This window comes from Podarcis raffonei, chromosome 12 (genome assembly GCF_027172205.1).
Source record: "Podarcis raffonei isolate rPodRaf1 chromosome 12, rPodRaf1.pri, whole genome shotgun sequence".
NCBI classification, from domain to species: domain Eukaryota; kingdom Metazoa; phylum Chordata; class Lepidosauria; order Squamata; family Lacertidae; genus Podarcis; species Podarcis raffonei.
In genome coordinates this window covers 60,650,065-60,676,767 of record NC_070613.1, presented here as the reverse complement: position 1 = coordinate 60,676,767, position 26,703 = coordinate 60,650,065, and the positions used below count along the sequence as shown (strand labels likewise).

The window sequence follows — 26,703 nt, the reverse complement described above, 5'->3', positions numbered from 1 at the left end:
CAGATTAATAACAAAGCTAAGCAAGTGAGAAGTTAAAATGTACTGGATCTGAAGGCAATAAAACATGCTTTCAAGTTGTCATTTGTGATCCCTTCAGATATCTTCGTCTACCTTTTATGCTTGAATACAGAAAAAACAGCTAGCTGTATTTATGGCTTTGTGGTTGCTAAAAGGTCAGAGTGCATAATGCATACAGAAGTGGAAATGAACATATAATTGTGTAATCCCCATAAAACCTGAACAGAATTATAGAAATAATCAGTGTGCTTAAACTTTGATCTCTGTTGAAATGAAAATGAAAGGAGAATTTTAAAATTCCATTGTTGCATCTAGCAATTGTTGTATTGCTATATTTACCGTATTTTTTGCTCTATACGACGCACCAGACCACAAGACACACCTTGTTTTTGGAGGAGGAAAACTAGAAAAAAAATATTCTGAATCTCAGAAGCCAGAACAGCAAGAGGGATTGCTACACAGTGAAAGCAGCAATCCCTCTTGCTGTTCTGGCTCCTGGGATAGCTGCGCAGCCGGCATTTGCACTTGGGCAAAAAAATGAGAGGCACAAATACAAGATGGGTGACACCTGGCTTGAGAGCAGTACATGTGAAAAGGATCTAGGAGTCTTGGTTGACCACAAACTTGACATGAGCCAACAGTGTGACGCGGCAGCTAAAAAAGCCAATGCAATTCTGGGCTGCATCAATAGGAGTATAGCATCTAGATCAAGGGAAGTCAGAGTGCCACTGTATTCGGCTCTGGTCAGACCTCACCTGGAGTACTGTGTCCAGTTCTGGGCACCACAGTTCAAGAAGGACACTGACAAACTGGAACGTGTCCAGAGGAGGGCAACGAAAATGGTCAAAGGCCTGGAAACGATGCCTTATGAGGAACGGCTAAGGGAGCTGGGCATGTTTAGCCTGGAGAAGAGGAGGTTAAGGGGTGATATGATAGCCATGTTCAAATATATAAAAGGATGTCACATAGAGGAGGGAGAAAGGTTGTTTTCTGCTGCTCCAGAGAAGCGGACACGGAGCAATGGATCCAAACTACAAGAAAGAAGATTCCACCTAAACATTAGGAAGAACTTCCTGACAGTAAGAGCTGTTTGACAGTGGAATTTGCTGCCAAGGAGTGTGGTGGAGTCTCCTTCTTTAGAGATCTTTAAGCAGAGGCTTGACAACCATATGTCAGGAGTGCTCTGATGGTGTTTCCTGCTTGGCAGGGGGTTGGACTCGATGGCCCTTGTGGTCTCTTCCAACTCTATGATTCTATGATTCATTCGCTCCATAAGACGCACACACATTTCCCCTTGCTTTTTAGGAGGGAAAAAGTGAGTCTTATAGAGCAAAAAATATGGTATGTTATTGTTGTATACCACTCTGAGCACTGGCAGCAGTGCTGAGCCAGACATCAGGGGCCCCTGGCACAGTTCACATGGGGGCCCCTGCTGCTGCTCCGCCCCACAACCCTCTGCTCTCTACAGTAGCAAGGCTACCACCCTGCTCTTCTTCCCCTGCCATCCCCCCATCCTCTTGCTCTCTCTCTGTCCCATCTCTTATAAAGCACCCCCCAAGCACATTTCATTGCTTTTCTGCCGCCTCAACACCTGGTCTCTGGGGAAAGCCCATCAAGGGCTCTTCTTCAGAACCAAGCCTGCTGAGGGAGAAGGCCGAGAGAAGGCCTGTGCCATCACTGTGGTTTGCCAGGGCAGCTAGGATGGGTTGATCTTTTAAGAAGCTTTTTTAAAAAAATCCACATTAAAAAAATACTTTTTAGCCCCTGTTGGAAACTGTGGCAGTGGTGCAGGCATTTGCCTGACTAGCTTGCCCTGGATGCCTGAGCAAGATGGTCCTGGGCCTTTTTCAGAGGCCAGGAAGGCAGTGGAGTGTTTGAGGGCCAAGGTGGATAGGAGCCAAGTTTGGCAGCATAGACAACCCTATATGCCTGACATCACAAAAAAGAATACTAGACACCACCCATATTATCTGCAAATTGCTTTGGCTTCCTTATGGAATTGGCTTCATATTGTTGGGAAGTACTGTGTTAACTGCATCCATGAACTTATTAGCAGGCTTAATATGACAGTTGTGTGAGCTTTTTTGGGGGGGAGGGGGTGTCAGTTGTGGGAATGTGTTTCTGGCCTTCAGAAACGGCTCCCGTAGTCAGCCCTGGAAGTGCAGCTACTGCAGAAGCCTGCCTGGTTTGCACCTCTCGAGCCCAAGGACCTCGTAGCAGAAGTGAGGCCAGAGCAGCCCTTGTCCCATTGCCATTGGAGACTACAGGAGAGGGCTGGACCCCTTCAACTAAAGCAGCACCTTCCAGTTGGGGGGACAACACCGATTAACAAATAGGATGTTGCTGCTAGACATCTGAAGGCAGCCCTGTATAAGGAAGCTTTTTAAGGAATAATGTTGTTATATATGTTGGAACCTGCCCAGAGTGGCTGGGGCAACTCAGTCAGATGGGTGGGGTAAAAAAAAAGAATATTATTATTATTTCAGGTTTCAGGTTATTTATTGCTGAAGCAACATCCGAGCTCTGTGCAGGCAAGGCACGGCCCAAACCATGCCTTGCCTCACCATAGAATAGGAAAACGAAACGGCTGTGACCCTAAATGCTTTGGTCATAGTGAAACTTTAGAAACTTGCACTCCCCCCACTCCTCTCCTCAGAATGGGTGATGTTAGCATTGCATCCCTTCCTCTGTTCCTTGAATCACAGTATCATATTATCATTGCCCTTCCATGGCCCAATTAACTCATGAGAGGATTGTCCCTGTAGATGAGGGCTGCCTCATCCTCGAACCCAGACCACGGCCACCCCATGGGCACCCAGCTAGTGCCCTGGTATCAACTTGCATGTTTCTGTTCTGGTTCTCATGAGCTCCATCTGGCCCCAAATGGAAGGGAGTAGCTTATACATGCCTTAAGCAGACTGCAATTAGGTTTAATTGAAAATAATACTGTCATTCTGGCTGTGTTTAGAAATAACTGAACCTAGTCCTATATTTCTCTTTATTGTGAAGTATCATATTTTAACTACAGTACAGCTAAAGTTCTTGGACACGGCTTCTGTCCAGTTCTGTTTTTGGGTTCAGGAGTAAGCTGTGTCCCCTCTGCTGAAATCTCTTTGCTGCCATGCAAATCCTGCCACGGCTCTCCTGGTAAAATCTCCTTGCATTGACCCCAAGAGCCCAATATACTTATTAATGTGCAGCTTCAGCAGCTGCATCATATCCAAGTGCAGGACTGGAAGGTTGTTTAGAAACCAGAACTAATTTTAGTCTCATATTCTGGAATTTATTTATGTATTTCAAAATAACATTTTCCAGAGTATAATGCACTCTAATTATAGCCTGCAATAGCAAATAGCTCCTTATGCTGCACTCCTCAGGTAATGCATCTGAAGGAATTAGCTCATTATGCTAACTGGGATAAAGCCAGAGGAGATTATAAACTCTCTATAGAGCATGTCTTGAAAGGAATAGAAAAAGCAATGCAGTTGAGAAGTGAAGTGCCTATCTGCTCCCCACATAAAAATCCGCTTTGGATTTGGATTTTAATTATGATAAAATATGAGGTATAATACAGGTTTCTTGTTAAAGCTCTTTATTCAGATTTGAAAGCCATGTGGGGAAAAATTCCCTTTGATGTCAGCTTCTTTGAGGTGTATCTTTTTAGAAAATATTTTTGTTATTTGCAGACACACATACAGTTGTGGTGTCCACTCTACTACATTTCTCTGCTTATCTGTCTCTAGAGGTCTGCTTACCCCCTTTTAGGGGTGCGGCTGGTTTGCGGGACAGACAGTGCCCCCTCCCAATGATGTAGAGCTGTGTGGCAGGGTCTGATCCCTGCCAGAGTGTGAGCTTTGGCTTGCGCTCCTGGCTTGAAATCTTGCTCTGCGCAGCATGCCAAATTGGCCAATGTCAGGCTGGCACAAAGGTTGGGGGGGGGCTAGAGGAAATAATCAGGCTTCCCTCAAATCTGCTCCCAGGGGATTTAAAGCAGCCCACGCCAGCCTTCGACACCCAGCTCTTCTTCGTTGGATCAACCCACCCACCCACTCCTGTAATTTTGCATTTACTCATTGAATTGACCTTTCTTTGGCTGCGGTGGTCACCATATTTTCGGGGCCGGGTAGGAATTTGCCTATCAGGCAAATTGGCTATGAGCTGGGTGTTTTGCCTACCTTGTAGCACTTGTCACAACTTTGGCAGTTTAGGCTTTGGGTAACCTTAGCGTTGGTTGGAGGGGGGGTTGTACTCTCACTTTCCCCTCCAGAAATAGGGTATCCTGTTAAAGGGATCCATGGTGGAGTTGCTTCTGTCCATTTGCCCAGATGGGGGGCTTGGATCTCAATGCTCCTAGAGGTGGCGATCCCCCTATCTGATGTAAGTCATAGGAATCTCCACTGCCGGGTTCATTCTGATGTCATTTTCAGTAAGCCCAGAAATTAGAATGCTCACCCAATGTGTGTGCCAAACCACTTCATCCGCAGTCAGTTAAGTTGCAGCCTGATACATTCTTGGTGGCGGTGATGGGGGAGGGATGACACTATGAAAAATGCACAATGTAAAAATGCAGATCCCAGACTCTCCAAGTGGCCTGGGGGGAGTGGTGTGAGAAGGATTCCATGCGCCTTTTGATCTCAGCCTCCTCACTCAACCCCAGCCCCCAAGCCATTTCATGACACTGGGATCAGCTTGGGGCTGGTGTGTGGCAGGGGCTGGGCTGGCACATGGTGGGGTCCTTTTGCCCCCTGCACCTTGGGTACAGTTAAAGCATGCTCTGCCACTGCCCACATGCAATCACTGGAATCTCCAGTAAAAAGGGCTAGCAATGGCTGGGGAAACTCCTGGGAACCTGACAAAGTGCCGTCAGTCGAGGAAGACAAGAGTGAACTGGATGGAGCAGTGATCTGACCCAGCAGCAAGACAGATTTACTGCAAAATAATACTGTGAAAATAAACTGGATTTTAGTCAGAATGGTGATTGATAGTGATATGTGAGAGTGTCTGAATTATAATATATCTCTTTTGTCCCCTTCTTTTCTCTTACAGCTTGTGGCCAATGCTATCCTTTTTGTCAGTGTAAATTTGTATGGGGTCTTTGTGAGGATTTTGACAGAGAGGGCACAAAGAAAGGCATTCCTTCAGGCCAGGAACTGCATAGAGGACAGGCTGAAGCTGGAGGATGAAAATGAAAAACAGGTCAGTTGAAATGTGTTTTTGTTTCCCCCCTTGTCTTTCTTTGGCATCACATTGGCATATATCCTGTAGGACAAGAGTCTGATCTGTAAGTGAAAGCATCTAATTGCAAAGTGTATTTTCATTTGCAGAGCACAGTTGCCCCACTCTTTATTTGTTATCAACAATGGAAACACAGCAGGCATATTTAGCATAAGCTCCAGATAAAGCAGAGAAATGGGAGAATCTTCTGTTGGCCTCAAGTAAGAGAACACTTAACCCAAAATGCAAATTATATTTTAATTTGTAAATTGGATTTCAGAGACATGCTTCTTCTTGCCTTCTCTTTACTAGCATTGGTGTATGTATGTGTGTGTGTGTGTGTGTGTGTGTGTGTGTATAGGTGGGGAGAATACTTTCAGGGACCAAACTACACTGGTGTACTGAAACTAATTTAAATCCAGTAAGCAGTCTTCTCAGCGGATGCTATTATGAATGAATAGTCTCGAAGCTGGTTAATTTGCAAACAAGATTGTTCAGGTAAAGCTGCAGATGAGATAACTTCAGATTATCTGTTAGTGGACCTGTTAATAGTCCACTTACTCCTTAGCCATTTGCAGCTTGAAATTTAGGCAAAGACTCTTGAGTTCCACACCAGGTGGAGAGAGGGTGTTGTTAGGGGTGTTATAGGAAAATCCCTGGCTCACTTGGATTGCAAAACAAAGACACCAGCCAAGAATAGAGGAGCAAAACAGCAGCCAGTAGGTCTGCTCTTTATTCAGAAGACTGCAACAGGACTTCCACCCACCACATGGAAAGGATGGCTCCTTCTTTTATAAGTTCCCCCCTTTTACCCACAATCCCCTAGGTGAAGCATCATGCATATATCACAAATACATCATAGTTATGTCACAATCTGGAAGGGGTTTCCAGCAGAAACCTGAGCAACAGGTTTGCCCCCATCTTTTCCTTGATCTCCACCTCACGCCCATTAAATAAAACAAAAGGTATGTACATGCTCCTGTTCTCCCGGTCATGTTAAGTACACTCTTTTGTTCTGACTGAGTTCCCAACCCATTTTGGCTGGGTTCACCATTGTCTTTGAGATGGCCACTTGTCTGACATTCTGGTGCCAGGATGCCAGCAATTAACATCTAGGAGAGGAGCTGCTGAGTACGTGGTCTCAGGCTTCAGGGATGATGGCTGACCCTGCCCACGTCCCAGGCTCCCCCCTTCGTAGCCCTTTCCTTCCTGAACAGAACAAAGTGGGAACATCGAAAATCCTATCCTGGAGCAATTTTATATGACTTTGTAAAGTTTTCCCATTGAGCCATCACATAGATACATTTATCAGTGAATTGTTACATTTGATAATGTGTAGCGGAGGCCCTTTGAATAGAGATGGGGGAGGGGACTTTGTGATGGAGTGCTTTGTGGGGACATCTGCAGGAGTGATTTGTTGATTTCGGTAGTCATGGTGTGTGTGTATGATGTCCGCTGGAGTGGCAACCCCCCACAACCTTTCCATAAATTCTGGTAACAGGGGTAATATAGTTCAGAAGCAATAGAGGCAGGTGTGGGTTAAAAATGGGTGACAACTGCTCTTGGTTACATCTTACCAGAGTTTGACATGGCATTGTGTGGGGATCTGATCATCAGCCATTGTGCAAGATCCCCAGTAGACTATTAATCCTTCCTGGTGCCTCTGCTACCCGCAATGAAAGCATTGACAATTTAATGCATTTATTTTATTTTTTAATATTTGATCTTTATTGATTTTATACAGTGAATCACAGTTATAGCTCTCCATTAGTAGTATGCAGGGGGGGGGGGGAGAAGAAAAAAGAAAGAAAGAAAGAAAGAAAGAAAGAAAGAAAGAAAGAAAGAAGGAAAGAAAATAAGGTTTTCCCATATTGAGGCTTCCCTCCTCCCCAATCTGGGTTCTCTGTGTAACTATATCAACTGCGTATTGAACAGCATCTATTTTACAATTATCCAATGCTTCTAAGAGTTATTTCACATTGCAGAAGTCATTCAAAGCCCGCCAAAGATTTTACATGCTTACAGTGATCTTTTACATATTGTCTATATTTATCCCATTCTCTATTGAATTTTTAATATAACTTTCCCTGTTAATCTTGCCATTTCAGTGTACTTAAATAATTTCGTATGCCATTTCATTTTTGTCGGTTTTGTCCTTTCCAACCTTGGGCTAACAACATTTTCACTACTGCGGTTGCATACACGAATAATCTCCTTAAGTCTTTTGGTATCTCTACACCTATGATCCCGAGGTGAAAGGCTTCCGGTTATTTGGGAAAGTTTAATTTTAACATTTTCTTTTAGCTTGTTGTAGATCATTTCCCAAAATTCCTTTATCTTTTTGCGTTTTCACCACATATGATACATAGTTCCTTCTATTTCTTTTCATTTCCAACACAAGTTGGAGCTGGTTCTGTACATTTTCGCTAGCTTACTGGGTGTCAAGTACCAGCAATAGAGCATCTTCATGTAGTTTTCTTTCAAAGTATAACACGCAGTAAAATTTAAGTCCTCTCTCCAGAGTTTTTCCCAGGCTGACCTTTGAATGTTATACCCAAAATCTTTGGCCCATTGAATCATCACTGATTTTACTTCTTCATCTTTCACCGACCAATCTAGCAAGATCCTATACATTTTGGAAAGTAGTTCCCCCTTACTTGGTATTAACTCCTCAAATCTCGATAACTTAGTGGGGAAGTCTTTTTAAAAAATCTGCTTTGAATATATCATTCAACTGGTGATATTGTAACCAATCAGTTAAACAGTTTCTTACCCCCCCCCCATTTTAACTGGTCCTCTTCCTTAAGAAGTCCTTTATAAGTTGCCCAGTCTTTGCTCATGTTCATTTTCTTTACTGAAATTGCCTCAAGCGGTGATAGCCACCAGGGCCTTTTTTGTTCTAGCAAATTCTTATATTTATTCCATACCATGTATAATAATAATAATAATAACACATGATTCATGAACCCTCTGTGTACTTTGGCTTTTTTGTACCATAAGTACGTGTGCCAACCGAATCTGTTGTTGAAACCCTCTAAATCTAGCATATCTGTGTTTTGTAAAAGTATCCATTCCCTGATCCAGCTGAGGCAGGATGCCTCGTAATATAGTATTAGATCTGGTAGTGAGAAGCCACCCCTATCTTTAATTTCTGTTAGTAATTTCTGTTTAATTCTAGGTCCGTCCCCCCCACCAAATAAACTTTGAAATGTCTCTTTGCCAATCTTTGAAGGGACCCGCCACACTGATCACTGGAACTGATTGAAACAGAAACAACATCCTTGGTAGCACGTTCATTTTTATCATAGAGATCCTCCCCCAGAATGATAGATTCATTCTGCCCCAGATCTCCAGATTTCTTTTTATTTATTTATGTCGTTAGGTAAAAAAAGGTAAAGGGACCCCTAACCATTAGGTCCAGTTGTGGCCGACTCTGGGGTTGCGGCACTCATCTCGCTTTATTGGCCGAGGGAGCCGGTGTACAGCTTCCAGATCATGTGGCCAGCATGTCTTTAAATAAGTTAATATTTTTCACTGTAATCCATACTCCTAAATATTTGACTTTTTTACTTATTGTCATACCAGTAATTCTTTGTAGCTCATTTTTATCTTGTTCTACCATATTTTTCACCAACAAGTTGGTTTTATTTTTGTTGAGTTTGAAACCTGCCACCTGACCAAATGCCATAGTCTGGAGTTGGCAAACTTTCCTTTGGACTTTCTGTTGTTATTATAAGATCATCCGCAAATGCTTTTAGTTTAAAAGATTTATTTCCTACCCTTATACCCTCTGCTCTTATTTTCTTTGTCAGGGTTTCCAAGACCAGTATAAATAGTAATGGGGACAGTGGGCATCCCTGCCTCATTTCCTTCATGATTTTACAATTTTCTGTTATATCATTATTTATAATCAGTTTTGCTTGCTGTTCAGAGTAAATTGTGTTTATACCTCTCTGAACGTCTCCCCCAAACCCATTAACTCTAGTGTGTTTTTTTAACGCATTTATTAAGGTGTATGAGGAAGGCAAAAAGTTCACAGCACCATTAACATATGTTTTCTTCCCAGAAGTTAACTTCCATGTAGAGCAGTGATGAGCACATCATAGGGAGAGTGGTGCAATGAAAATCCTCCTGACCCTCCTTGCTGCTGTCTAGCATCCTGGGCTGCCCAGAGAAAGTTCTCTCTGGGAACAGGCCAGGCTATGGCACAGGCAACGTCTAGTGACGTGGGCACACCAGTGCCTGGGCTGGCCAGCTCCCTCGCCCACTGCCACATGGGGAATACAAAGTGGGCACCCCTGTGGATGTCAGGGAACCGTGAATAGACAAAAGAGGGAGAACAGGGAAAGCAGATATATGTAGTGTCCAGGTGTACATAGATTTTGTTATAAAGGTTATTCTTATTAGGCATACAAAGCATTGAAACTCCACGAGAGACAGAAAGCTGTGATCATATGTAACTAGATTCTGCATAGTGGTGATGAACGGGACTTCCCTTTGTGACTGTGATTGCATGGCAACTTCCCCCCAGCCCTCAATCAATCAAGGGTACCATCTCAATAGCTACATGCAGTGAGGTTTTGTCAGTGATTATAGGATTACTAACTTCGTGATGCTGTGAACCCTTGTATATTTTTAGCCCTAGTCAAGTGTCAGTCTAACAGATGCTAAGCAGAATTAAAATTCTTTCAGAAACAGAAACACAAGAAATGTGTAGCTTATACAAACTAATAGATTTGAAAACAGGGGTCTCAAGCCCCTACACATAACATCCAAGTTTTCTTAGATATCCCCAGTGGCAACTCCCTTGTGCCACCTGTGAAATGGCCAAACTATTTAGCAGTTCACCCCGCTCAAAATCTAATACATAATTCAGAGGTTCAATGCTGGTAGTTAATATTGAGGGAGTGAAAGATGTAAGGAAATGCACTCGTCTTCTTCTTTAGCAATCACTCATAGCCGAGTAAGATTGTCTTCCATGAACACAGTCTTAATGGTGTATCCGTAGGTAACTGTGGAGGCCAATTCTGGATCCACACATCCTTCCACAGTGGAGACATAGATTTCTGGGCGGGAGTTGATCACAGTGAGGATTTGCCAAACTGCCTTCCTCTTAGCTCATGTCTCCCTTTCTTCCTGAGTTTGTGCTTCTTCATAGTCCATGACACCTTGGGTAAAGACTGTTCTCCAACTGGAGCGCTCGCAGGCTGTCAGGGAAGAGCCAGAACACACTGCTTCATCAGGAGAGGGTTCTGAGCAGGAACTGTCAGGAGAGGAAGACAGGGAAATGATGCATGAAACAGAACAGGGGGCAAGAGTATTCAGGTGGAGCAGGGGGTCAGAGATGATGAAGAGCCCTATAACCCACCAGAGCCAAGAGAAGGAAGTTCAGACTCAGAAAGGGGGGGGGAGCATTCACATCAGCACAGGCAAGGAGGGAAATGAAACATAAAGATCAAAGACGTCTTGTGAGGTTTCCACACCTACTTTGTTTGCGCCAGAATTGAAAGAAGCCACTCCCCAAATCTGACTCGAAGGTTCAGATGCATGATTTTGAACCGTAACTATTCTTTAAGTATATATGTAATAAAGACTGTAAATATCACGCTGAGTGTACTGGAGTGTTACTGTGAAGAGGGAACACCACCTTGACACAGGCCAATGTTTCCCAGTTATCAGTGGTTATACTACATTTTTAAAGATTTGCCTTGAGAGAGTTTTAAACCTCTTTTCTTGTCCACCAGTATTTCACCAGTATTTAAGTTTGGAATAGAGTAGTTGCTTTGGAAGATGATAATCACATGATCAGTCCAACAAAGTTGAAGAATCATTGCTTCAACACTAGCAGTCTTTGTTTCTTCCAGTACACTGACATTAGTTCGCTTGTCTTCCAAAGTAATATGTTAATTTTTTGGAGACACTGTTGATGGAATCTTTCAAGGAGTTGGAGATGGTGCTTATAAGTGGTCCATTTTGCACAAGCATAGAGTAAAGCTGGTAGTATGATAGCTAGGTAAACAAGCACACACGGATATTGAACACAGTTGCAGAATTGTGCCCACTGGCTACAGTTCTGTACAAAGCTCAAGGAGACATAACTATGCAGGATAGCAAACCCAGCCTGCCAGCTAAGTGCATTTGTCAGGCCTCTCCATGCATGTCCATGCAACAATCTGATTGCTGTGACAGCAGCTGAGTGAGTCGGAGACCAGATGGTGTGCCACCATGCCTAGGATTCAGCTTTCATTATTCCATGGGAAGGGCAATTTTTCTGACATTTCCTGAAGCCTGTTCAGACATTATTCAACCAGCAGATCATCCTAAGGGAGAGATTGTGATTGATTTTGTCCCGATTCTTCTCCTCCCATGGAAAAAGGTGAATATATTTATTTTAAACATGTTATCTCACATTCCTCTGAAGAATGTCTGCTTACCCAGAAACAGAGTGGGCAGCTGTTGCAACCCTTCACGCTGGGCCCCTCATCCTTGGAAGCAACGTCAGGGCTAGGCGGCCGGCCGTGGGAAATTCCCAGGCTGGCTGCTGGAGATTGGCAGGCTTTCCCGCTATTGGTTTATTTGAATCCTGGCCAATCCTGCTGACTCAGGGGCTGTGAGGGGTATACACACAATGCCTAAGCCAAATCCAACCTACATCTGGAATGAATAAAGTTGTGCCAATTTTAAATCCCATAATGTTGTCTTGTCCAGTTTGTTCCTCTTCTTGGCCCAGACCTTGCTCCAGGGATGGGGGTGGGGTGGCACTGTGAGGGAGTCTGTAATAAAATTCTCTTTCAAGATGTCACCCTTTCTGTTTCATGATGAATGAAGTGGATAGTGAAGCAAGAGCACAACCTGCTCTTCCTCCCTCTTTGGGACAGACAATTTTGAGGATAGGGGAATCATATCAGAACAAGATACTAGTGTATGTTAAAACACTTTTCTGCATTCAAATGCTATATGATGAAGTTTGCTCATTTCTGCAAAATCTCACAAAAGGTTATTTGGGCTCTGGAATGCAATAAGTTTAACCTGTAGCACCAAACTTATTGAACATAATCGACTTCTGGTGCTGATCTGCCTTAATGGCTGCCACTCCCACATTAGCGGAGATTGTTTGCAAATGATAAACAAGGATGATTTGAGGATAATTGTCCTTGCAAACTTCCCCCAGGGCCCGGGGGGGGGGGAGTGAGCTTCACTCGCAGATCGTCTTGATACAGTGGTACCTCAGGTTACAGATGCTTCAGGTTACATACACTTCAGGTTACAGACTCCGCTAACCCAGAAATAGTACCTCGGGTTAAGAACTTCAGGATGAGAACAGAAATCGTGTTCTGGCGGTGCGGCGGCAGCAGAAGGCCCCATTAGCTAAAGTGGTGCTTCAGGTTAAGAACAGTTTCAGGTTAAGAACAGACCCCCCAAACAAATTAAATATGTAACCAGAGGTACCACTGTACCTGACTTTCACTCCTATATGAAAGGAGACACTTTGCCTTTCAGTAATCCTCCGATGCACCCATCAAGATTCAGAGGCTCTTCTGTTTATTAGGATGAAATTGGCTCTAATTTACAGACATGTGCAGGATGGATGGGACAAGATTACAAACTGCCAAGTGAATCTGCTACTGAGTCGCAACGTTTTGAACTGGAAAGATTTCTTTCATAGAAAAATATGGTATATGAGGGGGGAGGGGAGCCTTTACCCTTTCTTTATATACACCATGTTTGCTACATAAATGATTCTGCAAACCTCCCCCTGAATGCCAACAAACTGATAAAAAGCAAGAGGAGAAAAAGGACAATGGGATTATATTTATGGGTTAATATGAAAATAGAACTGTGTGAGAACATTGAAATGATTTAAAGCACCGAACTTCCACTTATCGCAATTTGGACTATGGGCTTTGAAGATCGGCCATAGCTCTGGGAGGATGCCAGATCGTTAGTGATTTAAGGGTTGGAGGAGAAGTAGAAACTGGAAAATTGCCTGGAGCTATGGAGGGGAAGCCAGATTACTCCTTATCTATACTCAAAGAAACAAAGATGGCGAGTGTCAGGGGCTCAGGAGCAGAAGCACAGGGGAGAGAGGAAATGGAGAGCGAAGGGGAGGAATCCGAGGGGAGCGTAGGGGAGTATGACAGTGACCCGAGAGATTCCATGAGCTTCTCCAGCAAATCAGAAGATTCCCAGAAGGGGACGCCGATGGTGAGGGCAAGGGGGGTCCCAGGGGGGACGCACCAGAAGCAGGGGGCCAGCGGGGACTCCCAAGGCAGCAGCGGGGGATCAGGACCAGCTCCCCCACCAGAGCGCAGTGGGGGGGGGGAAGAGTCACATGTGTCAGGGCCAGCCTCTCCTCCAGCAGGGAGAGAAGATGAGTCAGGGCTGACCACGCCCCCATCGGAAAGTGGGGAAATGGAGGGGAGGTCAGTTCCAGCTAGCCTCCCCGAAGGAATCATAGAATCATAGAATCATAGAATCATAGAGTTGGAAGAGACCACAAGGGCCATCGAGTCCAACCCCCTGCCAAGCAGGAAACACCATCAGAGCACTCCTGACATATGGTTGTCAAGCCTCTGCTTAAAGACCTCCAAAGAAGGAGACTCCACCACACTCCTTGGCAGCAAATTCCACTGTCGAACAGCTCTTACTGTCAGGAAGTTCTTCCTAATGTTTAGGTGGAATCTTCTTTCTTGTAGTTTGGATCCATTGCTCCGTGTCCGCTTCTCTGGAGCAGCAGAAAACAACCTTTCTCCCTCCTCTATGTGACATCCTTTTATATATTTGAAGATGGCTATCATATCACCCCTTAACCTCCTCTTCTCCAGGCTAAACATGCCCAGCTCCCTTAGCCGTTCCTCATAAGGCATCGTTTCCAGGCCTTTGACCATTTTGGTTGCCCTCCTCTGGACACGTTCCAGTTTGTCAATGTCCTTCTTGAACTGTGGTGCCCAGAACTGGACACAGTACTCCAGGTGAGGTCTGACCAGAGCAGAATACAGTGGCACTATTACTTCCCTTGATCTAGATGCTATACTCCTATTGATGCAGCCCAGAATTGCATTGGCTTTTTTAGCTGCCGCGTCACACTGTTGGCTCATGTCAAGTTTGTGGTCAACCAAGACTCCTAGATCCTTTTCACATGTAGTGCTCTCAAGCCAGGTGTCACCCATCTTGTATTTGTGCCTCTCATTTTTTTTGCCCAAGTGCAATACTTTACATTTCTCCCTGTTAAAATTCATCTTGTTTGTTTTGGCCCAGTTCTCTAATCTGTCAAGGTCGTTTTGAAGTGTGTTCCTGTCCTCTGGGGTGTTAGCCACCCTTCCCAGTTTGGTGTCATCTGCAAATTTGATCAGGATGCCCTTGAGTCCATCATCCAAGTCGTTGATAAAGATGTTGAATAAGACCGGGCCCAAGACAGAACCCTGTGGCACCCCACTAGTCACTCTTCTCCAGGATGAAGAGGAACCATTGATGAGCACCCTTTGGGTTCGGTCAGTCAGCCAGTTACAAATCCACTGAGTGGTAGCATAGTCAAGACCGCATTTTACCAGCTTCTTTACAAGAATATCATGGGGCACCTTGTCAAATGCCTTGCTGAAATCAAGGTAGGCTACATCCACTGCGTTCCCTTCATCTACCAGGCTTGTAATTCTGTCAAAAAACGAGATCAGGTTAGTCTGACATGACTTATTTTTCAGAAATCCATGCTGACTATTGGTGATCACAGCATTCCTTTCCAGGTGCTCACAGACTGTTTGCTTAATGATCTGCTCCAGAATCTTCCCTGGTATTGATGTCAGACTGACTGGGCGGTAATTATTTGGGTCCTCTCTTTTCCCCTTTTTGAAAATAGGGACAACATTTGCCCTCCTCCAGTCTGCCGGGACTTCGCCTGTTCTCCAGGAATTCTCAAAGATGACTGCCAGTGGTTCTGAAATCACATCTGCCAGTTCTTTTAATACTCTTGGATGCAGTTCATCTGGCCCTGGAGACTTGAATACATCTAGACTAGCCAAGTATTCTTGTACTATCTCCTTAGTTATTCTGGGCTGTGTTTCCTCTGCTGAATCATTTGCTCCAAATTCTTCAGGTCGGGCATTGTTTTCTTTATCGGAGAAGACTGAGGCAAAGAAGGCATTGAGGAGTTCAGCCCTTTCTGTGTCCCCTGTTTGCATTTCACCATCTTCTCCTCTGAGTGACCCCACTGTTTCTTTGTTCTTCCTTTTGCTACGAACATACCCATAAAAGCCTTTTTTGTTGCTTTTAACCTCTCTAGCAAGCCTGAGTTCATTCTGTGCTTTAGCTTTTCTGACTTTGTGTCTACACGTGCTGGCTATTTGTTTGAATTCCTCTTTGGTGGTTTCCCCCCTTTTCCATTTTTTGTACACATCCTTTTTTAATCTTAACTCAGTTAAAAGTTCTTTAGATAGCCACCCTGGCTTCTTTAGGCACCTTCCATGTTTCCGTCTCATTGGTATTGCCTGAAGTTGTGCTTTTACTATCTCCCTCTTAACAAACTCCCAGCCATCATGAACTCCCTTTCCTTTTAGTATTACTGTCCATGGGATCTCACCCAGCACTTCCCTAAGTTTTATGAAGTCGGCTTTCTTAAAGTCGAGAAATTGAGTCCTAGTATGCTTGGCTGCTCCTTTCCGCTGTATAGTAAACTTCAGAAGAGCATGATCACTCGCGCCTAATGATCCTTCCACTTCTACCCCACTAACCAGGTCATCAACATTGGTTAGGACCAGATCTAAAATGGCTGTTCCTCTTGTAGCTTCTCCCACTTTCTGGACAATGAAGTTGTCTGCAAGGCCAGTGAGGAATCTGTTTGACCTTATGCTCTTGGCTGAGTTTGACATCCAACAAATATCCGGGTAATTGAAGTCCCCCATTACTACTATCTCCCTTCCTTTTGCATGCTTGGCCATCTGTTCCAGGAAGGCATCATCTATGTCCTCCGTTTGGCTTGGGGATCTATAGTAAACTCCCACAATGAGGTCACTGTTATTCTTCTCTCCCTTAATTTTGACCCAAATGCTCTCACTTTGGCTTTGAGGTTCTAAATCTTGGATCTCTTCACAGGTATACACATCCCTGACATATAACGCCACTCCTCCTCCTTTCTTGTCTGGTCTGTTTCTCTGAAATAGATTGTATCCCTCCATTATTACATTCCAATCGTGGGACTTATCCCACCAGGTTTCAGTGATGCCTATTATGTCATATTTAGTTTGCTGTACCAAGAGCTCAAGCTCATCTTGTTTATTTCCCATACTTTGCGCATTAGTGTACAGGAGGGAGTAGTGACAGCAGTGTAACGGTCAGAAGGAAAGTGGGAGGCTGGGCGCGCGCGCCAAGTTCAAATGTACAGGCGCGCGGGACAGCAGGAAACCCGGATTGGGAGCCAGGTCCTAAAGCTCAACGGAGGGAGGGGGAAGAGTCAGGGGACTCAGCGTCAGAGGAGTCTAGGAAGGGAGAGACCCCAACGGGCAGGCGGACCCAGAGGAGGAAAGAACAAAGGAGGAGGTGGAGCAAGGCTAGAAACTTAAACTGGTGTCAGGGGGGAGGAGATTCAGATGGAGCTTCGGCGGTCTAGGGTTTGAGACGTAGTGCTGCACGCTGCGGCTGTGGAAGTGAAACTGAACTTCAATAAAGACTTTTATACTGAACAACGAAGCAGCGTTGGTCCTTGGTGAGCTGGGACTCTGACAGCGAGTGACACAGCTGAAATTACATGGGAACAGAGGAAGAGAAAGAGCAAAAAAGCGAAAATAGAGATGCTGCATAGGACATGATCAGAGCAGCAAAAATGAAGAAACAAATGGAAAAATAAACTTATCACACAGGGAATTTATAGGATATAGAACTCCTTCGGGGGAAATAAAATTTATTAAATGTGTTAATACGAATGGAAGTCGAGAACTCTGTAGCTGTTGATAAGGAACCAAGATCAGGACTGAATGTAATCAAGATTTCGGAAGCAGGAAGACTTCTGATGACATTTGAACAAGCATAGCCTTTAAAATGTTCACTTTGTGAGGCAGAGGATGCAGCTGTATCTCTTGAAAATATTGAAACTTCATTTTACAAAACAATAAAAAACAAACTAATCTAAATAAAAAATTTAAAAAAGAAAAGATAAAGATAAACACGAAAAAATTACAAAGTCCTCTATCAGAGGTAGAACTGAACCCCTTTCTCACATGAAAGCTTCCCTTTCTTCTCCCAGACTCCCACTCTGGGAGCCTTTTCCTGCCTCTCACACCCCTTTCACATTCCATCCATCCCCTTTCTGTGTGTATCCTCATTAACCCAGAGGAATACAAAACAGAAGCAAGAGTAAAGGGGATGGAGAGAAGAATAAAGAAAAAGATAAGACATAAGAAATAAAGATAATAAAAAACAAAAAGACATTCAGGGCTGTTATGCTGTGTCTGGGCATGGCGGCAGTTCCTCACTCCAAGATGCTCCCTGCATCTGAAAACGTCTACTCTTTGGTGTGAGGAGCAGCTTCCTTCAGAGCATTTGAGGTTGATCCCTTGATCTCCCTATCTTCAAAGAGAGCGTAATAACCAGGATTTACATTTTGGCTGTCATTAATAACAGCATAATTATTATGGAGTATTGTCAGTCGACAACTAGCCAGCTATCTTTCCTCTCAGAAATCCAGAACGCAGCTGTAGCTTCAAATAATATTCTCTTTCTCTCTCCAAGTTCAAATTTGGTAAATTATTGTTCTTTAGAATTTCATTATACTCTTTATGGAGATTATTGTGGTACCCAATATTTGTGGTTAATTTTGATACCTGCATTTAGAGAACTAAGTTGTATGGAGAACTAAGTTGTTCACAAGTTGAGTTGTTTTAATAAGGTCTAGTGAAAGGCCTGTGCAATTCTATTGGTCAGAAGAAAGACTGCAGTGGAGGAAGACTGTGTTACTTTGTAGGTTTTTTGGCAGGGGAATCCTTGGACAAGATGCTCTCACTAGACCCCTTCCTTCCCTGATTGTGACCACTTCTTCCTCATCGTTGCAGCAGTTGCCCATTTGCTTGCCTCTCCTCACTGACTGAATCTGTACCACAGCTTGGGGTGATGCAAGAACTGCCCTGTGAGACTCCACCCTCCTGGAGCTTAGAGAGATTAAGATTTGCTTAAATTTGTCCTCCAGATTTAGCTTCTGTAGCTTCTGAGAGAGAGAAAATCAGGGAGAATCGCCCCACCCAGTCTGCCTATGCACCCGCCTCCTTCTTTCTTGGCTTGTTTTTTTTTTAATTGTTCTCTTGCCTTGGAAATAGGAGTGATATGCTGCTAGTGATTTTTATGACTGGCTAAGCAGAGAAGGTGGGCAGAAGCCTCTCAGTCACTGGAAATGTACTGATATTATTGTGGGTGACAGGACAAACAATGGCCCATGGCTATGGAGGTTTCTGGGGATTCAGACTCTTGGCAGGGTCATGCCCCACTTTGCCCATAAGAGGTGCCATAACTTTGGTCTTCTGGTAGTTTAGTTGTAGGCATTCTTCCTGGCAATACTGAGCCAGGACTCACAAGGCTCTCTTCAAACCTATAGCAGACCCTCCAAGTGTCCCTACTTTCGAGGGATAGTCATGGATTGACAGAAGCCTGCTGGAATGTCCTGCTTTTCATTGGAGAAAGGTTGGAATGTGACCCCTGAACCAAGGAGATAAGTAACTTTATAGCTTTTAGAAGACATCTGAAGGCAGCCCCGAATAACAATGCTTTTATGTTTAATTTTTTATTATGTTTTAATATATGTTGGAGGCCACCCAGAGTGGCTGGGGCCACCAGTCAGATGGAAGGGGTATAAATAATAAAATTATTATTTTGGAATAATAATAATAATATTATGGAAAAGGACATCCCTATTTTAATTGGAGAAATGTTGGAGGGTATGCTATAGGAAATGGGGGTGTGATAACCATGATTTCAGCATATAATAGCATACTGTAGGCAGGCACCTATCAGCCAGCTTTGATGGATGGCTGTTAGGGTGGTCACATGCATTGTCCAATGAGTTTATGTAGAAGTTGAACAAATGTGGAGTGGGATTGCAGTCTGTCATCATTTGATTGATTTGAATCAACAAAAGGTGCAAAGCAGAGATGTTCTGGGCCTGATCTATAGCGGATTGTCTTGCTCTGAATCCAGCCTGTTCATCAGCTGCAGTATTTCCACGTTCCACCAAAGTTTGGAGTGTCCAGTAGAGATGTCTGGCATAAAAATTGATAATTATAGTCAGTAGGCCAATTGGACAGTAGTTTGAAGGAATGTGCTTAGAATCATAGAATCATAGAATCATAGAGTTGGAAGAGACCACAAGGGCCATCGAGTCCAACCCCCTGCCAAGCAGGAAACACCATCAGAGCACTCCTGACATATGGTTGTCAAGCCTCTGCTTAAAGACCTCCAAAGAAGGAGACTCCACCACATTCCTTGGCAGCAAATTCCACTGTCGAACAGCTCTTACTGTCAGGAAGTTCTTCCTAATGTTTAGGTGGAATCTTCTTTCTTGTAGTTTGGATCCATTGCTCCGTGTCCGCTTCTCTGGAGCAGCAGAAAACAACCTTTCTCCCTCCTCTATGTGACATCCTTTTATATATTTGAACATGGCTATCATATCACCCCTTAACCTCCTCTTCTCCAGGCTAAACATGCCCAGCTCCCTTAGCCGTTCCTCATAAGGCATCGTTTCCAGGCCTTTGACCATTTTGGTTGCCCTCCTCTGGACACGTTCCAGTTTGTCAATGTCCTTCTTGAACTGTGGTGCCCAGAACTGGACACAGTACTCCAGGTGAGGTCTGACCAGAGCAGAATACAGTGGCACTATTACTTCCCTTGATCTAGATGCTATACTCCTATTGATGCAGCCCAGAATTGCATTGGCTTTTTTAGCTGCCACGTCACACTGTTGGCTCATGTCAAGTTTGTGGTCAACCAAGACTCCTAGATCCTTTTCACATGTAGTGCTCTCAAGCCAGGTGTCACCCATCTTGTATTTGTGCCTCTCATTTTTTTTGCCCAAGTGCAATACTTTACATTTCTCCCTGTTAAAATTCATCTTGTTTGTTTTGGCCCAGTTCTCTAATCTGTCAAGGTCGTTTTGAAGTGTGTTCCTGTCCTCTGGGGTGTTAGCCACCCCTCCCAGTTTGGTGTCATCTGCAAATTTGATCAGGATGCCCTTGAGTCCATCATCCAAGTCGTTGATAAAGATGTTGAATAAGACCGGGCCCAAGACAGAACCCTGTGGCACCCCACTAGTCACTCTTCTCCAGGATGAAGAGGAACCATTGATGAGCACCCTTTGGGTTCGGTCAGTCAGCCAGTTACAAATCCACTGAGTGGTAGCATAGTCAAGACCGCATTTTACCAGCTTCTTTACAAGAATATCATGGGGCACCTTGTCAAATGCCTTGCTGAAATCAAGGTAGGCTACATCCACTGCGTTCCCTTCATCTACCAGGCTTGTAATTCTGTCAAAAAACGAGATCAGGTTAGTCTGACATGACTTATTTTTCAGAAATCCATGCTGACTATTGGTGATCACAGCATTCCTTTCTAGGTGCTCACAGACTGTTTGCTTAATGATCTGCTCCAGAATCTTCCCTGGTATTGATGTCAGACTGACTGGGCGGTAATTATTTGGGTCCTCTCTTTTCCCCTTTTTGAAAATAGGGACAACATTTGCCCTCCTCCAGTCTGCCGGGACTTCGCCTGTTCTCCAGGAATTCTCAAAGATGACTGCCAGTGGTTCTGAAATCACATCTGCCAGTTCTTTTAATACTCTTGGATGCAGTTCATCTGGCCCTGGAGACTTGAATACATCTAGACTAGCCAAGTATTCTTGTACTATCTCCTTAGTTATTCTGGGCTGTGTTTCCTCTGCTGAATCATTTGCTCCAAATTCTTCAGGTCGGGCATTGTTTCCTTATCGGAGAAGACTGAGGCAAAGAAGGCATTGAGGAGTTCAGCCCTTTCTGTGTCCCCTGTTTGCATTTCACCATCTTCTCCTCTGAGTGACCCCACTGTTTCTTTGTTCTTCCTTTTGCTACGAACATACCCATAAAAGCCTTTTTTGTTGCTTTTAACCTCTCTAGCAAGCCTGAGTTCATTCTGTGCTTTAGCTTTTCTGACTTTGTGTCTACACGTGCTGGCTATTTGTTTGAATTCCTCTTTGGTGGTTTCCCCCCTTTTCCATTTTTTGTACACATCCTTTTTTAATCTTAACTCAGTTAAAAGTTCTTTAGATAGCCACCCTGGCTTCTTTAGGCACCTTCCATGTTTCCGTCTCATTGGTATTGCCTGAAGTTGTGCTTTTACTATCTCCCTCTTAACAAACTCCCAGCCATCATGAACTCCCTTTCCTTTTAGTATTACTGTCCATGGGATCTCACCCAGCACTTCCCTAAGTTTTATGAAGTCGGCTTTCTTAAAGTCGAGAAATTGAGTCCTAGTATGCTTGGCTGCTCCTTTCCGCTGTATAGTAAACTTCAGAAGAGCATGATCACTCGCGCCTAATGATCCTTCCACTTCTACCCCACTAACCAGGTCATCAACATTGGTTAGGACCAGATCTAAAATGGCTGTTCCTCTTGTAGCTTCTCCCACTTTCTGGACAATGAAGTTGTCTGCAAGGCCAGTGAGGAATCTGTTTGACCTTATGCTCTTGGCTGAGTTTGACATCCAACAAATATCCGGGTAATTGAAGTCCCCCATTACTACTATCTCCCTTCCTTTTGCATGCTTGGCCATCTGTTCCAGGAAGGCATCATCTATGTCCTCCGTTTGGCTTGGGGATCTATAGTAAACTCCCACAATGAGGTCACTGTTATTCTTCTCTCCCTTAATTTTGACCCAAATGCTCTCACTTTGGCTTTGAGGTTCTAAATCTTGGATCTCTTCACAGGTATACACATCTCTGACATATAACGCCACTCCTCCTCCTTTCTTGTCTGGTCTGTTTCTCTGAAATAGATTGTATCCCTCCATTATTACATTCCAATCGTGGGACTTATCCCACCAGGTTTCAGTGATGCCTATTATGTCATATTTAGTTTGCTGTACCAAGAGCTCAAGCTCATCTTGTTTATTTCCCATACTTTGCGCATTAGTGTACAGACATTGAAGTCCATTAATCATTCCCCCGTGTCTCTTATTTAAGGATTTTTTCCTCCCACCACTAGGTCTGCGTGCTGTTTGCTCCATTCGGTCTATGACATTTGGATGATCATCTTCATCAATTGATAGACTCCTACCTTCAGGAGCACTGTCTCCCTCCCCCACATTAGTCAGTTTAAAGCCCTCCTGATGAGGTTTCTGAGATTTTTTGCAAAAACATTCCTACCAACCGTTGTGAGGTGCAGCCCATCGCTTGCCAGAAGTCCATCTTCAAGAAACTGCATTCCGTGATCTAAGAATCCAAACCGTTCCTGTTTACACCATTTGCGAAGCCAGTTGTTCACTTCCACTATTTTTCCCTCTCTCCCTGGGCCACGTCGTTCAACTGGGAGGACAGATGAGATGACAATTTGTGCATTTAATTGCTTCAATTTCCTGCCCAGAGCCTCGTAATCTCTTTTGATCTTCTGGAGGCTATTGCTTGCAGTGTCATTGGTTCCCACATGAACCAAGAGGAAGGGGTATTTGTCAGTGGGTTTTATGATTCCTTGCAGTCGTTCAGTTACATCTTGGATCTTAGCCCCGGGGAGACAGCACACTTCCCGAGACATCTTGTCAGGCCCACAGATCACTGCTTCTGTTCCCCTCAGTAGGGAATCCCCTATCACCACTACACGCCTCCTCTTAGGTCTGGTCGGGGTTCTTCCGTGAGCTGTCCGTTCCAAGGTCGCCTGCACATTCCCTGAAGACTGCCTTTGCTGCTCGTCTTCATATACCTGATCGACTGTAATGAGGGAGAGATCCTCCAATGGAGTCTGCTCTTCGTCTTCCATGCTAGGGGAAAGGACCTCAAAGCGATTGCGTATTTCTAAACAATCAGAGCGAACCCTGGGCCTCCTACTTCTTTGAGTCACGTTTCTCCATATATCTGGCTCCTGTGTTGGTGAACTAGCCTCCTTCTCAGGGGAGTCCCCTGTCTCCTCCTTGGTGGAGACGGTGTGCTCTGTTGCTTCCAAGAAGAGCTCCAGCTCTCTAATTCTTTGGAGCGTAGCTACACGTTCCTCCAGTTGCTGGACTTTGTCTTTTAAGAGGGCTTCTTTCTATGGTTTGGGTAAAAGGGCTTTGTAGGCCAAATTAGGCCCAAAGACTGGAGATTCCCAGCAATGAGAGTTGGGAAAGTCAATAGCAGTAAAGAGTAGACAATATTTAGCTAGATGAACAGATTATTTGATCCAATGTAAGGCAACTTCATAATTTCATAGGATCAGGGAGTTCTTTTTGCAGAACACAGTTATTAGCATATCATCAGCACCTTCACACAATCTGAAGCAGCTTCATAATTTGCTCTCTGAAAAGCTGTGCTGTTTGGAGTTAAATTAATTTTTGTCTCTAGATTTGATTTATTTATAGATGATGAAGCCCAGGAACACTCTCAAAATGTTTGCTTTCCATGCCGGCTAACTAAATGAATATCAGAACCATTAATTAGAGGAACATCCCATCTAACCAATGTGAAAATATATTAACAGCATATGATGATCAATAATTGTTGCCAGTATCAGCTTTATATAAATTATAGACATCTGCTGTCCAAGGCTGGCAAGTATCAGTGAACAGATTTCCCTTTGTTTCCATGAACAGCTGATTCCAGTGACTTAGTGTGTGATATTGCTGGCCCTTGAACTCCATAGAAAATATATTATCTGAATACTGACACATATGTCCATGTTTTGAATTGTATGTGGTAATGCTTCATATATAGAAAATTGTCTCAGTTTCCTGGAGGTGAAAAATTGTGAGATTACAGAATGGGGGCAAGCCATTTAACAAGATTTTGGCCATCACCAAAAAGTCTTCAAAAAAAGGCAAAACAAGGAAAGAAAGGAATCTGTCTTTGCTCTAGCCCTAATGGACCCCACCACCTGGGGAGGAAGGAAAGGTAGAAGACATAGAGAGGGATGCCCCCCCCCTTGAGAGAGTGCTACCAATGTGGGGAACTATGGCATTGCAGGAAGGTTCTGCAGTTAGAAGACCCCAACTCCCCAGCCTCTGGGCCTGGACAACTTAACCGTAATGGGCACCAGAGTCTCCCTCACCAGGGAGGTTTACCATGCCACCAAGTAACCTGGCGCACACAAAGAGGGGGAAGGGGGGGCTTTCACTGCTTTTCCTCCACTTCCTTCCCAGGAGGAACTGATAGAGGCAGAAGAGTACTGACAATTTCCAGGGGAACCAGTTCATCCACCAACTCAGAACCCAGTATTATCCCTGTCAGCCACTCACCCCATGTAGACGTAGATGGACACTCATGTAACTGTATGCTGGATACCTGAGCCACCTTCTCTACCTTAAGTGACAACCATTTGGATCTTAGTAGATGCATGCACAAGGTCATGGGAATAGGCAGAATCCTCAGAACCTGCCCTCTTTCAGAACCAGTGCAAGTAACCTTGGGACCACTCACTACAGACCACTCCTTTCTGCTAACCCCCCTCCCAGTCTACCTGTTGGGAAGGGACTTGCTGTGTAAACTGTGAGCCACAATCAAATGCAGCCCAGATGGCACCTTCCTCCACATGCCTGAAGAGCCAACTCCAGGGAGCCATGTTAGAGGTCAAGCAAGATCACCCTGATTTACGTTGGGAACTAAAAATGTCAGTACTACTGTGGCTATGGGGCACCACCTTGACATAAGTGGGGTTCCTCAAGTCTGCCACCTCTCAATATTAGGTATTGCCCAAACCTACCATTTCCTCAAGTCAAACAATATCCACTTCCTTGAGAGGCCTCACTCCCCTGACAGAGGACTTCCTAGACAAGGGAATTTTGCTGCTCTGTGCCTCACCTTGCAACACTCCCTTACTGCCCATGAAAAAACCTGTGGGGCCCTGGAGAACCCTGTCAGGTACAGGCTGGTGCAAGATTTAAGACTCATATGACTTTGTCATCCCCAGACAGGCTGTGGTTCCCAACCCCCACAGTATTCCAAGTGCAGTTCCCCCTGGCACCGCTTGGTATTCTGCAGCTGTTTTGTGTTCTGCATTTTTTTCAATCCCCATCACAGAAGAAAGCCAATTCCTCTTCGCTTTCACTTGGGATGCCAGTCAACTAACCTGGAGCCATTTGCCCCAAGGATATGAAGAAAGCCACACTATTTTTTCCTCAATCTTCCACAAGGATTTGCAAGATATAGTTCTACCATCTGCTTCCTTTTGATTTGTATTGATGACCTCCAGATATGTCATAAGACCCACGACGACAGCCAGGTGGACACCAAACACTTCCTCACTTCTTTGGCTTACAAGGGGCATAAGGTCTCTCCAAAAAAGCTCCAGTATTGCCAACAGAATTCGAAGTATTTAGGGCACGTCTTAGGAACTGGCACCTGATCACTTATGTCAGACAGAAAAGAGATTATAGAAAGGGCACTGTTGCACCAAACAAAGAAACAGCTGAGAGGGTTCTTGAGAATGAGCAGGTTTTGTAGGTCTTGGATACCTGGCTACTGAGAATTAACAAAACTAATAATACTAATACTAATACTAATACTACTACTAATAATAATTTATTTATACATACCCGACCCATCTGGCTGGGTTTCCCCAGCCACTCTGGGCAGCTTCCAACAAAATATTAAAAATACAATCAAACATCAAACATCAAAAACTTTCCTAAACAGGGCTGCCTTCAGATGTCTCCTAAAAGTCTGATAGTTGCTTATTTCTTTGACATCTGCTGGGAGGGCATTCCATAGGGTGGGTGACACTACTGAGAAGGCCGTGCCACATTCTGGATTAATTGAAGTTTCCGGGTCACCTTCCAAGGCCCCATGTAGAGTGCATTGCAGTAGTCCAAGCGGGAGATAACCAGAGCATGCACCACTCTGGAGAAAGTACATGGGCAGGTAAGGTCTCAGTCTGCATACCAGATGGAGCTGGTAGACAGCTGCACTGGACACAGATTTGACCTGGAACTCCATGGACAGCTGTGAATCCAAAATGACTCCCAGGCTGCACACCTGGTCCTTCAAGGGCACAGCTACCCCATTCAGGACCAGGGAGTCCTCCACACCTGCTCTTATGACACGACGAGGGGAACCAGAGCCTTTCATGTGGAATAAATAAAGGTTAGGCTGCTTTTTGCAGATTAAAATGGAAGTGATATCTGCTCCCACCATATGTCCTAATCCCCTGGCCTACCTGGCTGACAGACAGTGTGCCAAGACAAAGTTCCAAGTCCAGAAGCCAATCCACACAAGCTAAGTCCAAAGATCAGGAAACACAGTCCAGGGTCAGTCCAAGCAAGGCAAGATAGAAGTTCAGCAGTCAGGAT

General features: G+C 44.4%; 1 protein-coding gene across 1 annotated transcript in view; it reads left to right on the top strand.

The window, feature by feature from the left end:
* ADCY1 (adenylate cyclase 1) overlaps positions 1 to 26,703 on the top strand; it is a 204,202-nt gene that overhangs the window by 78,504 nt on the left and 98,995 nt on the right. Inside the window, exon 2 of the mRNA XM_053359774.1 lies at positions 5,065 to 5,214. Within this exon, the coding sequence (XP_053215749.1) occupies positions 5,065 to 5,214 (150 nt within the window). The remainder of the gene's footprint in view (positions 1 to 5,064; positions 5,215 to 26,703) is intronic.